General features: G+C 42.7%; 6 protein-coding genes across 7 annotated transcripts; all 6 read left to right on the forward strand.

The window, feature by feature from the left end:
* The first annotated feature begins 3 nt into the window (after positions 1 to 3).
* On the forward strand, positions 4 to 6,889 carry LOC125531172 (pentatricopeptide repeat-containing protein At1g09900-like). Of its 2 annotated transcripts, none has more exons than XM_048695586.1 (5): positions 4 to 1,881; positions 2,339 to 2,665; positions 5,445 to 5,650; positions 5,742 to 6,283; positions 6,705 to 6,889. In XM_048695586.1, exon 1 carries the CDS (start codon positions 4 to 6, stop codon positions 1,402 to 1,404), a length of 1,401 nt encoding a protein of 466 aa, XP_048551543.1. In that variant the 3' UTR covers positions 1,405 to 1,881; positions 2,339 to 2,665; positions 5,445 to 5,650; positions 5,742 to 6,283; positions 6,705 to 6,889. The 2 variants fall into 2 exon arrangements, with proteins under 2 accessions (XP_048551543.1, XP_048551544.1); XM_048695587.1 differs by having other exon boundaries at positions 5,475 to 5,650.
* LOC125531173 lies at positions 2,674 to 4,991 on the forward strand. Its single transcript, XM_048695589.1, has one exon. The coding sequence runs from the start codon at positions 4,131 to 4,133 to the stop codon at positions 4,833 to 4,835; it is 705 nt and encodes a 234-aa protein (XP_048551546.1). The 5' UTR covers positions 2,674 to 4,130; the 3' UTR covers positions 4,836 to 4,991.
* A 160-nt stretch (positions 6,890 to 7,049) lies between the features above and the next one.
* LOC125531169 lies at positions 7,050 to 9,279 on the forward strand. Its single transcript, XM_048695584.1, has 2 exons — positions 7,050 to 8,801; positions 9,235 to 9,279. The coding sequence occupies exons 1-2, from the start codon at positions 8,190 to 8,192 to the stop codon at positions 9,277 to 9,279; spliced, it is 657 nt and encodes a 218-aa protein (XP_048551541.1). The 5' UTR covers positions 7,050 to 8,189.
* Positions 9,280 to 9,328: 49 nt separating this feature from the next.
* Positions 9,329 to 10,576, forward strand: LOC125531171. Its single transcript, XM_048695585.1, has 2 exons — positions 9,329 to 9,449; positions 9,603 to 10,576. Exon 2 carries the CDS (start codon positions 9,884 to 9,886, stop codon positions 10,574 to 10,576), a length of 693 nt encoding a protein of 230 aa, XP_048551542.1. The 5' UTR covers positions 9,329 to 9,449; positions 9,603 to 9,883.
* Positions 10,572 to 12,631, forward strand: LOC125531174. The gene has a single exon (XM_048695590.1). It carries the CDS (start codon positions 11,911 to 11,913, stop codon positions 12,613 to 12,615), a length of 705 nt encoding a protein of 234 aa, XP_048551547.1. The 5' UTR covers positions 10,572 to 11,910; the 3' UTR covers positions 12,616 to 12,631.
* A 1,081-nt stretch (positions 12,632 to 13,712) lies between these two features.
* On the forward strand, positions 13,713 to 14,809 carry LOC125531175. The gene is made up of 2 exons (XM_048695591.1): positions 13,713 to 13,834; positions 14,086 to 14,809. The coding sequence occupies exons 1-2, from the start codon at positions 13,713 to 13,715 to the stop codon at positions 14,672 to 14,674; spliced, it is 711 nt and encodes a 236-aa protein (XP_048551548.1). The 3' UTR covers positions 14,675 to 14,809.
* Positions 14,810 to 16,398: the final 1,589 nt, after the last annotated feature.

The following is a 16,398-nucleotide window of genomic DNA, read 5'->3' on the forward strand; positions in this document are numbered from 1 at the left end:
TCCATGCCCGTCGCGCCGGACACCTACACCTACAACACCGTGCTCATGGGCCTCTGCGGCGCCCGGCAGTGGGGGGACGCCGAGGAGCTCATGGCGGAGATGGTCAGGAACCATTGCCCTCCCAACGAGGTGACGTTCGCCACGCAGATCCGCGCTTTCTGCCAGAACGGGCTGCTCGACCGCGCCCTTCAGCTGCTCGACCGGATGCCCGGGTACGGATGCACGCCTGATGTTGTCATTTACAGCACCCTGGTGAACGGGTTCTCGGAGCAAGGGCGTGTGGACGACGCCATCGAGCTGCTCAGCGGCATGCTCTGCAAGCCCAACACTGTTTGTTACAATGCCGCGCTGAAAGGTTTGTGCATCGCTCAGCGCTGGGAGGATGTCGGAGGGCTGATTGCTGACATGGTTACGAAAGACTGCCTGCCGAATGAAGCGACATTCAGCATGCTAACCAGTTGCTTGTGCCAGAATGGGCTGGTTGACTGTGCAATGGAAGTTCTTGAGCACATGCACAAGTATGGATGCAGACCCGATGTTGTCATTTACAACACGCTGATCTATTCCTTTTCGGAACAAGGGCGTGTGGAGGACGCGCTCAAGTTACTAAACAGCATGCCATGCAGTCCTGACGTCATTAGCTTTAATGCCGCGTTGAAGGGTTTATGCAGAGCTGAGCGATGGGATGATGCCGAGGATCTTATAGGGAAGATGCTTAGGGAGGATTGTCCCTTAATTGAAATGACTTTCAATATACTCATTGATTCGTTGTGCCAGAGTGGCCGGGTAAACTACGCAATTGAAGTGTTTGAGCAAATGCCAAACTTTGGATGCACACCTGATATTGTCACATACAGTAGCCTTATTAATGGCCTTTCTGAACAAGGGCTTGTCGAATCAGCCATTGAGTTGTTTCAAAGCATGCCATGCAAGCCTGATATCTTTGGCTACAATGCTGTGCTGAAGGGTTTGTGCAAAGCTGCGCGATGGGAGGATGCTGGGGAGCTTATATCTAAGATGGCTAGAAAGGATTGCCCCCCAAATGAAATCACATTTAATATACTGATCAATTCCCTGTGCCAGAAGGGGCTCGTTGATCGTGCAATCGAGGTGTTCGAGCAAATGCCAAAGTACGGAAGTACACCTGATATTTTCACATACAATGCCCTTATCAATGGCTTTTCTGAACAAGGCCGTCTCGATGATGCCCGCAAGATATTAAGCACTATGTCATGCAAGCCTGATGCCGTGTCCTATAATTCTGCATTGAAGGGTTTATGCAGAGCTGAACGATGGAAGGAAGCAGAGGAGGTTGTCGCTGAGATGCTTAGAAAGAAGTGCCCTCCAAATGAAGTAACATTCAAGTATGCTAATCGATTATTTGTACCAAACAGGGTAACTTGAGTCAACCTTTTGAATATATTAAGAAAATGCCAATCCTGAAGTTACGTTTTGCCATCTACGCTTCCCCTGCCAAAGACGATTTTGTAAGCAAGAACCTGAAGGATGCCCTGAGTTATGAATCAGTGCACTTGTGCAGGCCTGCCACAGTCTGCTCTTGTGCTTCATCAAAGGATTTGTGTACAAATGAGCAACAGGATAATGCCAGAGTTTCTGGTTGAGATCAGCGCGAGAGGGCAAGCCAAAAAAGGCCTCTTTTGGTTAGGCTAGAATTAGCCAGGATCGTGGCTCGATCCATGCTCGTGACAGAAAACATGAGGTGGGCAACGGAGGCGGTGGAGGCCTACATCTCTCTGGCAAACTTTTCATTTCTCCTCTTTCTGCAACTTGCACAGCCGAACTGAGACAACTGTGCCCCCACCTACTTCTCTGCGTACATGACCTCCGGTGGCAACGACAACTGTGACTTGGTTCTCTCCTGTAAGTACCTAAATCCTCCGAAAATCCAGGGTTTGAGATTCCATCTCTCCCTTCCTTCTGATTTTTGTGTTGATTGCCCCTGATTCTCCCCCTTCCCCTGCTCGAAAGAATTGGGGGAATGGATCTTGGGCTGGAACTTGCTTATTCTGTATTGATATGATGTACTAGTACTGCATGTTGTCGCTTTTAGTAGACATGCTTCTTTTTACTGATTCATGTTCGTCTCCTGTATTGGTTCAGAGTAGAATCAGCTATGTACCTTACTTGCTCTGTGAAGAGAAACTGTCTTTAGTTGAACAAGTGCTGCCAATGCCATTCTTAGCATTCATGTTACAAGAAAACATCGTGTTATGTAGATGTGCCAGCTTTGCTTGCTTTCCTTCTCAAAGCATACACCTGCTTAAAGCATCCTTATTTTCTCGCAGCTTCTTATCTGTTTGATTCACTGTTTCTGCAGATATTGCATCTACTGCTAGCAGGAGGGAGCTTCTTGATTAAGGAACAAAATATATTTTGTCGTAAGGAGAAAATTCAGTTGCAACAACTAATTATTTGTCAGTTACCAAGTGTGCTCAGATGTTCTATTCTATCTGAAATGGTTGAAAATTTTGAAAAGCATTGTACTTCTGAGTAATTCTGAAAATTCATGGTTTCATTCATATCTGGGTGATTCTGCTCATGTACCTTTTCCATGGGAATTCTGGATGATCTATATGTGTTAGAATCCAAATAGCTGCTCGGTCAGCTTCTGAAGATGGGAAGTTCAGAGTTCAAGCAAACAAAGGTATCTTTCTGAAACAGTACTTCCATTTCTTTGTCTCCTTAATCTTGTGCAGTTACTTGACAGTTCTAGACTTTTCAAGTGAGGCTCTACAATATTCTTTTTGTTTCAATCATTTCTTCGATGATCCGCTATGCTTTTCTTGATTGTATCAATCCATTATATATTCAGCAATCAAACTTAAAATTTGAACAGAATAGTAGAAAGGAAAATAATGAGCCTGCTGTGTTCTCTGTACAGGAAGACTGTAAAACAATGTAATCTTATGGAAATTTGACCTCCCAAACTAATCCATTGGAGATTACCCCATTTCTATATCCGGCAAAGAATTTACAGTGCGCTCTAAGTTATACCACATCATACGAATGATCAGACTTGGGTAAAACTGAAACATGAACTTACAAAATATTCAGCATTCTGATGTTTCTGTTTTTGGGAAAGCGCAAATTCCTCATGTTTCATTCCATTGAAAAGTTAGAAGAGACACAATATGCCCCAAATGGGCCAAAAAGGAAAATGATTACAGACTGACCCATGGGCTTCTAGAAATGAGAGGTGGTATGTGATTATGTTTATATCAACATTAGAAATTATTTTAAGACATGATGACAGAAAGCTTCAAAATCAATAGTAAACAGGATTTGTTAGCATCCATACGTCTCAGTTCCAGAACCGAATCATTTGGCTGGCAAAAGAAGCAATAGCCTGAAAAGGAAAAACAACCTATTGGGATGCTAAACTTCACCAAAAAGAACTCATCGATGTTTGAGAATCAATTAGTCTACCAAAAAGAAATAGCATTGTATGAAAAACATCGAAAAAAGACTGGTGAGCAGGGGCACAGTTCAGAACCCCTTCTGTGCTATGGTTTGATGCGATATAACCATGCTACTCACACTGGGTGGCTCAAACGAAAGATGGGGATAAAATGTTGAACAACAATAAAAGTTCTGTGTTCCTTGTGCGTTGTATATTGTTTTTCAATAGATAAAAATGCCAGCTCTAAACCATGAGTATCCAACAAAACAAAACATGCCTGATTAAATGAAGAACATGTGGTAGCCAGCAGCATTCCACTAGATAACAGCTTGGGCATGCAATTGTGTCAAGATCCACCACAAAACTACACCATTCTTTATTAGCCCTTGCTGCCAATAAGTGGAACATGACAATGTGATGGTTCATCTCGAGGACAGCAGACATAATAAAAAACTAGTGAACATGAGACGACTTTAGTGTTGTGATCTCTATGCTTCTGCCAGATCTCAAGACATAGCAAGCAGACAGCATCAGGGAGATGTAATGGCATGATTCTTCATGTCTCCCAATCAGATGCTACATCACTGCGGTACACTTCTTCTGTATAAATAGACGGTAGCAGAACTGTACATACATCAAACAAGAAGCTCTTCTTTTCTGCTTCTCCTCCTCATCAACCACAATACAGAGAAAAGCTTAAAGCTCAGAGATGGCTTTCCACCAAAGATCGACAAGTTTTCCTTCTAGGGCTCACGTCAGTGAGACTGAAGTCGAGCAAGAACTCCACAGCCTAGAAGCAAGCATCTCTTCCTCCAATTCCATCAGCACGATGTGCGTTGGTCTCAGGAGTCTTGCAAACATCTATGATGCTCTTGAAGAGATGATTTGCCTACCAAGCAACCAAGTTTGCTCCTCCCAGCAGAGGAACATATTGGATGGTGAAATTGAAGGTTCTCTCGAGCTGCTAGATCTCTGCAGCGCCATGCAAGAGATCTTCGTCGAGATGAAGGCTATCATCCAAGAGCTGCAAGTGGCTCTAAGGAAAGGCGAGGATGCCGCCTCTCAAGCCAAGATCCAATCTTACACCCGCTTGGTAAAGAAGGCCAAGAAACATTTCAAGAAGACTGCGAAGAAGGCTCCTGCAGCTTGCAGGATAGTCATGCTGTTGGCCAAGGCCAGAGAGATCTCTGTCTCTCTGCTGGAGTCCACACTCCATCTCTTGTCAAAGCAAATCGAAATGCCTAAACAGTCTCTTGTGTCCAAGGCATTTCACAAGAAGAAGGCAGCTGTTTGCAAGGAGGAGCAATTGTCAGGGCTAGAGTGCAGTATCGGAGATCTCGAGAGCGGAGTAGGACATCTGTTCAGGAAATTAGTCCAGAGCAGAGTTTCTCTACTCAACATCCTTAGCTCGTAGATACTCCCAAGTCACTCTTGACACTCTGATTGGCATCCACCTTTTAAGGAATAGCTGATCTTCATACAGTTTTCCCATATTTATACACGAGATAGTATAAATGTAAATGATACTATAGAAAGAGAAACAGAAGTTTTGATCCATTTCACCATTTCATGCTTGATGTGTGTTTTGTGAGTCTACTATACTTTATTTTAATGTCCTTAGTTAGTGGATCTTGCTTCTTGTGCATGAAACATGCCAGATCAAAGTCACAAGGTCTCAACTTGCTGTTAGCAGAATCAATCAATTTTATTATCCAGATTCTTTACCACCACCACATGTCCACATGGCTGTGCAGTCTGGCACTAGAATTTATAGCAAAGTCTAAACTAGTACTCTCAAGTTTTAACATCGTCGACATCTATATCATTTAAGCATTTAAGGTGAAAAAACAACAAAAACATTTATCTTAGAAGCACAACCTTTTGCATGTCCTACAGGATTAAGAATAATCTGAGCAAAGTGTAATCCAACCTTTTGCACTGATATTGTCATGTACAGTAGCCTTATTAATAGCCTTTCTAAACAAGGGCTTGTGGAATCGGCCATTGAGTAATTTCAAAGCAGGCCATGTAAGCCTGGTATTTTTTGTTTCAGTGCTGTGGCAAAGGGTTTGTGCAGAGCTGCGCGATGGGAGGAAGCTGGGGAGCTGATATCCGAGATGGCCAGAAAGGATTGTCCGCCAAATGAAGTGACATCAATATACTAATCAATTCCTTGTGCCAAAAAGGGCTTGTCGATTGTGCAATCTAGGTGCTCGAGCAAATGCCAAAGTATGGAAGTACACCTGATATTTTTTTTGACCGGAAAGTACACCTGATATTTTCATATACAATGCTCTTAACAATGGCTTTTCTGAACAAGGCTGTCCGGATGATGCCCGCAAGTTATTAAGCACTATGTCGTGCAAGCCTGGTGCCGTTTCCTATAATTCTACATTGAAGGGTTCATGTAGAGCTGAACGATGGAAGGAAGCAGAGGAGGTTGTGGATATGCTTAGAAAGAAGTGCCCTCTAAAGGAAGTAACATTCAATTATGCTACTCAATTGTTTATACCAACCAGGTTAATTTGAGTCAACCTTTGAAATCTCTTGAGAAAATGCCAATAATATAAAGTTATGCTTGGTCATCTACACTGCCCCCGCGAAGGGCGCTTTTGTAAGCAAGAGTCTGAAGGATGCCCCGAGTTATGAATCAGCGCACTTGTGCAGGCCTGCCACAGTTCGCTCTTATGCTTCAAAGGATTTGTGTAGAAATGAGCAACATGTAAATGCCAGAGTTTCTGGTTGAGATCAGCGCCGGGAGGGTAATCCAAATAAGGCCTCTTTTGGTTAGGCTGGATATAGCCAGGATCATGGCCTGATCCACGCCAGTGACACAAAACGTGATGTAGGCAACCGGATGAGGTGAGGCCATCTCTCCCTTCTGATTCTTGTGTTGAGCGCCCCTGATTCTCCTCTTTCCCCTGCTTGAAAGAATTGGCGGGCATGGATCTTGGGCTGGAACTAATTTATTATGTATCAATATGATGTACTGCATATTGCCGCTTTTACTAGACATGCACATGCCTGTTTTTACCAATTCATGTTTGTCTCCTGTATTCAGGTTTCAGAGTAGAATCAGCTATGTACCTTGCTTTTGTGAAGAGAAACTGTCTTTAGTTGAACAAGCGCTGCCGATGCCATTCTTAGAAAACTGTGTTATATATATACCTATATAGATGCGCTAGTTTTGCTTGCTTTCCTTCTCAAAGTATACACCAAGAGCCTGCATAATGCATCCTCATTTTTCGCAGCTTCTCATCTGTTTGATTTACTGTTTCTGCAGATATTGCAACTACTACTAGCTGGAGGGAGCTTGTTGATTAAGGAATGTACTATATTTTGTTGTAAGGAGAAAAGTCAGTTGCAACAAAGAATTATTTGATTTTCTGTCAGTTACCAAGTGATCTCAGATGTTTTGTTCTGTCTGAAATGGTTGAAATATTTAAAAAGCATTGTACTTCTGAGTAATTCTGAAAATCCATGGTTTCCTTCATATCTGGTTCTTCTCATGCGCCATCTCCACGGGAATTCTGGATGATGAGTATGTGTTATAAACTTATAATCCAAATACCTGCTCGGTCAGCTTCTGAAGATGGGAAGTTCAGAGTTCAAGCAAACAAAGGTATCTTTCTGAAACAACACTTCCATTTCTTTGGCTTCTTAATCTTGTGCAGTTACTTGACAGTTCAAGACTTTTCAATTAAAGGGCTCAGGAGTCTTATACTTTACAACATTCTATTTATTTCAATCATTTCTTGGATGATCTGCTAAGCTTTTCTTGATTGTATCAATCCGTTATATATTCGGTAATCAAACCAAGTAAGTTGACACAGTATACCTACAAGTAGGTTGTTCTAATTCCATGAGATGTATTAGTTTCTATCTCTGACCTTTAGAAAACATACATGCTCATTGAAACTGCATTGCTAAAAAAATTAAACAGTAGAGAAAAAAGGAAAATAATCAAGTCTTGAATTTTCTGTGTCCAGGAAGACTGTAAAAGTGAAACAATGTAACCTTATGGAAATTTGACCTCCCAAACTAACCCATTGGATGACCAGACCTGGGTAAAACACCCACTTACAAAATTTGCAGCATTCTACCGTATTTTTTTGGTTGAGAAAACGCAAAAGCCTCAAACTGACCAGCAAACAGGATTTGTTAGCATCCATACTTTGTGATGTGGCAAGTGACAAATCTTTCATTCACAGAACCGAACCATTTGACTGGCAACAGAAGCAATGGCCTGAAAAGGAAAAAGAGAGAATGTAAAAAAAAATAAAGAGCTCCGTGTTTCTCCAGCACATAAAAATGCCTGCTCCAAATCTTGAGGTTATCACGAATATATCCAACAAATGTAGAGCATGCTGGTAGCCAGCAGCATTCGTCTAAATAATAGCTTGAGCGTGCAATTATGTCTGACCCACCATCAAATTATACCATTCTTAATTAGCCCTTGCTGCTATAAGTGGAACACTGCAATGAGACGGTTCATCTCGAGGGTAGCAGACCACAATATAAAATGTAGTGAACATGAGACGACTTTGGTGTTGTAACCAATACACTGCTGGCAGATCTCAAGGCATAGCAGACAATATCATGGAGATGTAATGGCATGATTCTTCATGTCTACTAATCAGATGCTACAGTACATCTGTGCACTTATTTGTATAAATAGGCGTCAGCGGAACGGTAGATACATCAAACTAGAAGCTCTTCCTTCTTCCTCTCTTCGACCACAATACAGAGCAAATCTTCAAGCTCAGACATGGCTTTCCACCAAAGAACGACAAGTTTGCCTTCTAGGCCTCACGTCAGTGAGACCGAAGTCGAGCAAGAACTCCACAGCCTAGAAGCAAGCATCTCTTCCTCCAATTCCATCAGCAGGATGTGCGATGGTCTCAGGAGTCTTGCAAACATCTACGATGCTCTTGAAGACATTATTTGCCTACCAAGCAACCAAGTTTGTTCCTCTCAGCAGAGGAACATATTGGATGGAGAAATGGAAGGTTCTCTCGTGCTCCTAGATCTCTGCGGTGCCATGCAAGAGATCTTCGTCGAGATGAAGGCCATCATCCAAGAGCTGCAAGTGGCTCTAAGGAAAGGGGATGTTGCAGCTGCTCAAGCCAAGATCCAGTCTTACACCCACTTGGCGAAGAAGGCCAGGAACCATTTCAAGAAGGCCACGAAGAAGGCTCCTGCAGATTGCAGGATGGTCATGCTATTGGCCAAGGCCAGGGAGGTCTCTGCCTCTCTCCTGGAGTGCACACTCCATCTGTTGTCGAAGCAAATCGAAATGCCCAAACAATCTCTTGTTTACAAGGCATTTCACAAAAAGAAGGCGGTCTTTTGCAAGGAGGAGCAGTTTTTGATGCCCATGGTTAGTGGATCTTGTTCCTTATGCATGAAACATGCCAGATCAAAGTCACAAGGTCCCAATCGATCAATTTTACTATCCAGATTCCCCACCACCACCACATGGCTGTGCACTACTCTGGCACTACAACTGAGTATATCATTTAAGCATTGAAGGTGTCAAAATAAGAAAAAAACATTTACTCCAGAACCACAACTTTTTGCATATTCTACAGTATTAACAATAATCTGAGAAAGACATAATCCAAACTTGCCAGTGCACAAACTTTTTCGTCACTTTATATGCTCATTCCCGGGGTCTCTGAGAATCAGTTAGTACGACTAAGAGGTTAGATATTAAATGGTCATGCCGCTCACACGGTGGGTGGCTGAAAGCCTCAAGCTGAAAACAGAATATGGGGATAACATGCTGAAACGCTAACATGGATATTTTGCAGTGGATCTTGTTTCCATGGCCTAAACATGCCAGCTCTGACTGTTGAGGCTTTAACCTGTAATTTGCAAGAGTGCCCACCAAGGAAAAGAACCGCTAACATGGATCTTTTGCAGTGGATCTTGTTTCCATGGCCTAAACATGCCAGCTCTGACTGTTGAGGCTTTAACCTGTAATTTGCAAGAGTGCCCACCAAGGAAAATACCTTATTAAATACAGGTATGTCACAGCTCAATGTTAGGTTAGCAACCCATTAAGTAATTGCATGGGCGTGCAATTATGCTGAAATCGACCATCAGACTAAACCACATCTTTTTGATTGCTTCTTGTTGCCAATTGCTGGAACATGATATTGTGATGCCTCATCTCAAGGACACTAGGCACAGAAAACAAAATGTACTAAACATGAGAAGACTTTAGTGTTGCGATCTCTATGCGTCTGCCAGATGTCAAGGCATAGCAGACAGCATGTGGCCGATGTAATGGCATGATTCTTCATGTCTACCAATCAGATGCTACAATACAGCTGTACACATCTTCTGTATAAATAGGCGGCAGCAGAACGGGTAGATACATCAAACAAGAAGCTCTTACTCTCTGCTCTTCTCCTCCTCTCATCAACCACAAGGCAGCGATAACCTTCAAGCTCAGATATGGCTTTCCACCAAAGATCGACAAGTTTGCCTTCTAGGCCTCACGTCAGTGAGACCGAAGTCGAGCTAGAGCTTCAGAGCCTAGAAGCAAGCATCTCTTCCTCCACTTCCATCAGCACGATGTGCGATGATCTCAGGAGTCTTGCAAACATCTACGATGCTCTTGAAGAGATTATTTGCCTACCAAGCAACCAAGTTTGCTCAGCCCAGCAGAGGAGCATGTTGGATGGAGAAATGGAAGGTTCTCTCGAGCTGCTAGATCTCTGCAGCGTCATGCAAGAGATCTTCGTCGAGATGAAGGCCATCATCCAAGAGCTGCAAGTGGCTCTAAGGAAAGGTGATGATGCAACTACTCAAGCCAAGATCCAATCTTACACCCGCTTGGTGAAGAAGTCCAAGAATCTTTTCAAGAAAACCGCGAAGAAGGCTCCTGCAGATTGTAGCATGGTCATGCTGTTGGCCAAGGCTAGAGAGATCTCGGTGTCTCTCCTGGAGTCCACACTCCGTCTCTTGTCGAAGCAAATCGAAATGCCTAAACAGTCTCTTGTTTTCAAGGCATTTCAGAAAAAGAAGGCAGTGGTTTGCAAGGAGGAGCAATTGTCAGGGCTAGAGTGCAGTATGGGCGATCTCGAGAGCGGAGCAGGACATCTGTTCAGGAAATTAGTCCAGAGCAGAGTTTCGATGCGTTTGTGATACTTTATGTCGATATCCTTGGCTAGTGGATCTTGCTTCTTATGCAGGAAACATGCCAGATCAAAGTCACAAGGTACCAACTTGTAGTTAGCAGAATCAATCAATTTTATTACCCAGATTCTCCACCACCACCACATGGCTGTGCAGTCTGGCACTACAATTGAATACATGTTTCATACAACAATGTCCAAACTTTTCTTTTATTTTATACAACAAGGTCCAAACTAGTGTACTCAAATTTTAACATCATCGCATCTATATCATTTAAGCTTGGAAGGTGAATTAAAAAAGCATTTACTGTAGAACCACAGCCTTTTCCCTGTTCTTTAGGATTAACAGTAGTCGGAGCAAGACCTAATCCAAACTTGCCACTGCACAAAGCTTTTGTTCCTCTCCATATAATGATTCTCAATACACAGAGAACAATCGATGCTTTATATGCTTCCAACTTCACCAAAAATAAAGATGCTGATGTTGGAGAATCAGTTGGTATGACCAAGAGGTAATAAGATTGTACAGAACATTGACAAAACAGGTTGTCAAAACTGTAAGAGTTTCTTTCCACAGAATTTTTATAAATTTTATATAAAGTATATACAAGTAAGTAAAAGGAAAAGAAATAAAAAAAGCTATCTATCTATCTAACTGTGCAGCTATACAAGAGAACAGCTATGAAGCTAAACCGAGAAAGCTAAACCCAAACTAGGTGTTTAGAAATAAAAACTTAGCTCTCGAAGGCACTCTGTATATCAAAATCTTCTTTCTGTAAGCTTCAAACTGAAAAAAATGAGGATAATGCGAAACCGATGATAGATCTTGAGCAGTGGATCTTGTTTCCATGGCCTAAACATGCCAGCTCCAGTCGCAGAGGCTTTAACTTTTATTTGCAAGAGTGCCCACCAAGGAAAATAATTTATAAAGGCATGATAAAGCTAGATGCTAAGTTAGCGATATTTTAAATAATGGCTTGAGCGTGCAATTATGCCAAGATCCACCATCAGACTAAACCTCCCTGCTGGTTCTTGCTGCCAATTATTGGAACATGATTATGTGATGGCTCATCTCAAGGACAGTAGACACACAAAACAATGTACTAAACATGAGAAGACTTTAGTGTTGCGATCTCTATACTTCTGCCAGATCTCAAGACATAGCAAGCAGACAGCATCTGGGAGATGTACTGGCATGATTCTTAGTGTCTACCAATCAAATGCTACTGCTTGTACATTTCTGTATAAATAGGCCTCAACAGAGCAGTAGACACATCAACCCAAAACTGTTCTTTTCTTCAACTCTCATCACCTGCAATACAGAGTAAAGCTTCAAGCTCAGATATGGCTTTCCACCAAAGATCGATCAGTTTGTCTTCTAGGCCTCACGCCAGTGAGACCGAAGTCGAGCTAGAGCTTCAGAGCCTAGAAGCAAGCATCCCTTCCTCTAATTCCATCAGCACAATGCGCGATGGTCTCAGGAGACTTGCAAACATCTACGATGTTCTTGAAGAGATTATTTGCCTACCAAGCAACCAAGTTTGCTCCTCCCAGCAGAGGAACATATTGGATGGAGAAATGGAAGGTTCTCTCGAGCTGCTAGATCTCTGCAGCGCCATGCAAGAGATCTTGGTCGAGATGAAGACCATCATCCAAGAGCTGCAAGTGGCCCTAAGGAAAGGGGATGATGCAGCTACTCAAGCCAAGATCCAATCTTACACCTGCTTGGTGAAGAAGGCCAAGAATCTTCTCAAGAAGAACACGAAGAAGAGTCCTGCACACTGCAAGATGGTCATGCTACTGGCTAAGGCCAGGGAGGTCTCTGCCTCTCTCCTGGAGTGCACACTCCATCTGTTGTCGAAGCAAATCGAAATGCCCAAACAATCTCTTGTTTACAAGGCATTTCACAAAAAGAAGGCGGTCTTTTGCAAGGAGGAGCAATTGTCGGAGTTAGAGTGCAGTATCGGCGATCTCGAGAGTGGAGCAGGGCATCTGTTCAGGAAATTAGTCCAGAGCAGAGTTTCTCTACTCAACATCCTTAGCTCATAGATACTCCCAAGTCACTCTTGAGTCTTGACGTCCTCCGATTGGCATCCGGCTTTTAAGGAATAGCTGATCTTCATACAATTTTCGCACAAGTATACACTATACTGTACAAATGTACATGGTACCATAGAAAGAGAAAGAAAAGTTTTGATCCATTTGACCATTTCTTCCTTGTAGATGTGTTTGTGATCCTAGTAGTCTATTTTGAAGCCCATGGTTAGTCAAATGGCCTCCACTTGTACTTAGCAAATCAATCAATTTTCTTGTCCTCCGCCACCCATGGCTGTGCAGTCTGGCATAATTAGCGCACTCAAACTTTAAACATCGTCGACATCTATATCATTTATGCATTGAAGAAAAAAAAGCATTTACCCTAGAACCAAGCTTTTTGCGGATGTCCGAGAATAAGTTAGTACAACTAAAAGGTAATTGGATTGTACAAAAACATTGAAAAAAAAGACACACAACAAAAGCTTGTCTGTGTAGTGGTTAGATATGAAATTGTCATGCTACTCACACGGTGGGTGGCTGAAAGCCTCAAACTGAAAAAATGGGGAACACGCTGAACCACTAACATGAATCTTGTTTCCGTGGCCTAAACATGCTCCGACCGTCGAGGCTCTAACTTTGATACACAGCAGTGCCCACCAAGGAAAATACCTTATTAAAAGGCATGTTACAGCTAATTGCTAGGTTAGCGATCCATTAAATAATGGCATGGGCGTGCAATTATGCCAAGATCCACCGTCAGATTAAACCGCATCTTTTTGATTGGTTCTTGCTGCCAATTGCTGGAACAAGATAATGTGATGACTCATCTCAAGGACAGTAGGCACAGAAAACAGTGTACTAAACATGAGAAGACTTTAGCGTTGTGATCTCTACGCTTCTGGCAGATCTCAAGGCATAGCAGACAACATGTGGGAGATGCAATGGCATGATTCTTCCTGTCTACCTATCAGATGCTACAACACAGCTGTACACATCTTCTGTATAAATAGGCGGCAGCGGACTGGTGTATACATCAAACAAGAAGCTCTTATTTTCTGCTTCTCCTCCTCTCATTCACCACAAGACAGCGATAAGCTTCAAGCTCAGATATGGCTTTCCACCAAAGATCGATAAGTTTGCCTTCTAGGCCTCACGTCAGTGAGACCGAAGTCGAGGAAGAGCTCCACCACCTAGAAGCAAGCCTCTCTTCCTCCAGTTCCATCAGCACGATGTGCGATGGTCTTAGGAGTCTTGCAAACATCTACGATGGTCTTGAAGAGATTATCTGCCTACTAAGCAACCAAGTTTGCTCCTCCCAGAAGAGGAACATGTTGGATGGAGAGATGGGATGCTCCATTGAGCTCTTAGATCTCTGCAGCACCATGCAAGAGACCTTCACTGAGATGATGGTCATCATCCAAGAGCTTCAACTGGCTCTACGAAAAGGAGATGATGCTGCACCTCTTCCTCTAATTCCATCAGCACGATGTGCGATGGTCTCAGGACTCTTGCAAACATCTACGATGGTCTTGAAGAAATCATCTGCCTACCAACCAACCAAGTTTGCTCCTCTGCTGGGAGGAGCATGTTGGATGGAGAAATAGACGGTTCTCTTGAGCTGCTAGATCTCTGCAACGCCATGCAAGAGATCTTCGTCGAGATGAAGGCCATCATCCAAGAGCTGCAATTGGCTGTAAGGAAAGGTGATGACGCAGCTACTCAGGCCAAGATCCAATCCTACACCCGCTTGGTGAAGAAGTCAAAGAATCTTTTCAAGAAGACTGCGAAGAAGGCTCCTGCAGATTGTAGCATGGTCATGCTGTTGGCCAAGGCTAGAGAGATCTCTGTGTCTCTGCTGGAGTCCACACTCCATCTCTTGTCGAAGCAAATTGAAATGCCAAAGCAGTCTCTTGTCTGCAAGGCATTTTACAAGAAGAAGGCCGTTGTTTGCGAGGAGGAGAAATTGCAGGAGTTAGAGTGCAGCATCCAAGATCTTCAGAATGGAGCAGGAAATCTGTTTAGGAAATTAGTCCAGAACAGAGTTTCTCTTCTAAACATTCTTAGCTCATAGATACTACACATCACTCTACTCACTGTGATTGGCATCCGCCTTTTTGAGGATGATCCGATCTTGAGACAGTTTTGCCATATGTATAGAGTACAAACGTACAGAAATTATAGAAACAAAGACCAAAGTTTCGATCCATCTCAGATTTTGCGATATTGATAAAATCTCTTTGGGCTTTGTGATGAATATATGCATGACAAGAGGAAATGTGTATGATGTGAATCCATCATGTAGTTGCTAGGTTTTTGTTATTGGTCTTTTTTGTGGTAAATGTTAACAGTAAAATGATTATAGACCTACATGTAAGTTTTTTTACAAGTTAACATTACCTTAAGATTCTTTTTTATCTGTACCTTAAGATTCTTGATTAGTACACAATCTTGATTAGCCAGGTCGAAGCCACATGGTTGATGGTTGCGCAAGATTCCCTTCAAAGATGCAAATGCTGTCCATCATAAGCTCAGTTATTATTTTGGTATGTATCTACCTTCTTATTCTTATTCATATATGATAATTTTGCAGTGCTGCTAAAATCATATAGCTAATTTTCATGGATAGATTAAGTTAAAGAATGAAATAAAAAATGTTCTTAACAACAAAAATAATCCATATGCACATATGAAAATAAATTATATGCTGGTATCTTCTGCATAATTTTATTTTATGTTCGATGGGAGATAATTATTGGATTGAGCATCATGAATTTATGAGATACCATATCCTAATGTTAACACATTAACAACAATAAAATCTATACTGTAAAATAGAAATATTTTGCCTCATCAAGGCATGGTACTATATTTTTGTTTGTTTCTTCGCCCCTCTTACATTGTATACGAACGCCAGTAAAATCCATTACAACCCTATACACTAAAAAAACTCATTCAGCTAAGAATTCGTGACGAAATTTACCAACATATTTGTCCAAAAACCTTAGAACCATGCCTGTTCAACTATTATCTTGACACTCAATGGCGACAACATATATATGCTTAATATCTCACAGAAAATGTAAGCATTTTGGGGCCACGAAGAGGTTTGTGCGCTTGAACACCTGTACATTTGTTAGCATTACTAGATGAATTGCATGCATGCAACTGAAACAGGCCAGCGATGTTATGAAGAGTCAAGAGTTCAGCGAAAAAGGCTTTCGCCCCGATTTATATATAAAGCAACGATCAGAGATACAAATCCGAATACAACACGCCACTGAAAAATGCAACACAAGCACACCCAAGGCAAGATACAAGGATGCCGATGCACCACAACACTACCCAATCGACCACCAAGCAAACTACAGATGAGCAAAAAAGAACCACTTGGGGCCGACAAGGACCTCTCGAGAACTAGTCACCGAGAAGAAGTGAATCGGGACAATGACGGAGCATGGACTCCATGGCAGTGCCTTCAAGAAGGGCACGTCCGAATTGTCACTACCGCCCGATCCCGAAGATCACGTTTTCACCCGGAGCAATGTGAAGAAGAAGGGAACACCAGGATGGAGCCTTCATGAAGGAAACAACGCTCGCGGCCGCCGCCACCATCGTCCTGAAAGAACCGGGCGAGTAGTGCACTCCGGTGTTAACCCTCCCTCCACCAAACCACCATGCTACGCCGAACATCATCAACCATATGCCACCCGCATGACTTTGGCTGCCCAACCGCACCCATGACGCGCGCTCCGCCCACGAACACCGCGTAGCCCGCCGCCCAGGCCGCCGCCCGCC

This window comes from Triticum urartu, unplaced genomic scaffold, assembly GCF_003073215.2.
Source record: "Triticum urartu cultivar G1812 unplaced genomic scaffold, Tu2.1 TuUngrouped_contig_6856, whole genome shotgun sequence".
Lineage (NCBI taxonomy): Eukaryota > Viridiplantae > Streptophyta > Magnoliopsida > Poales > Poaceae > Triticum > Triticum urartu.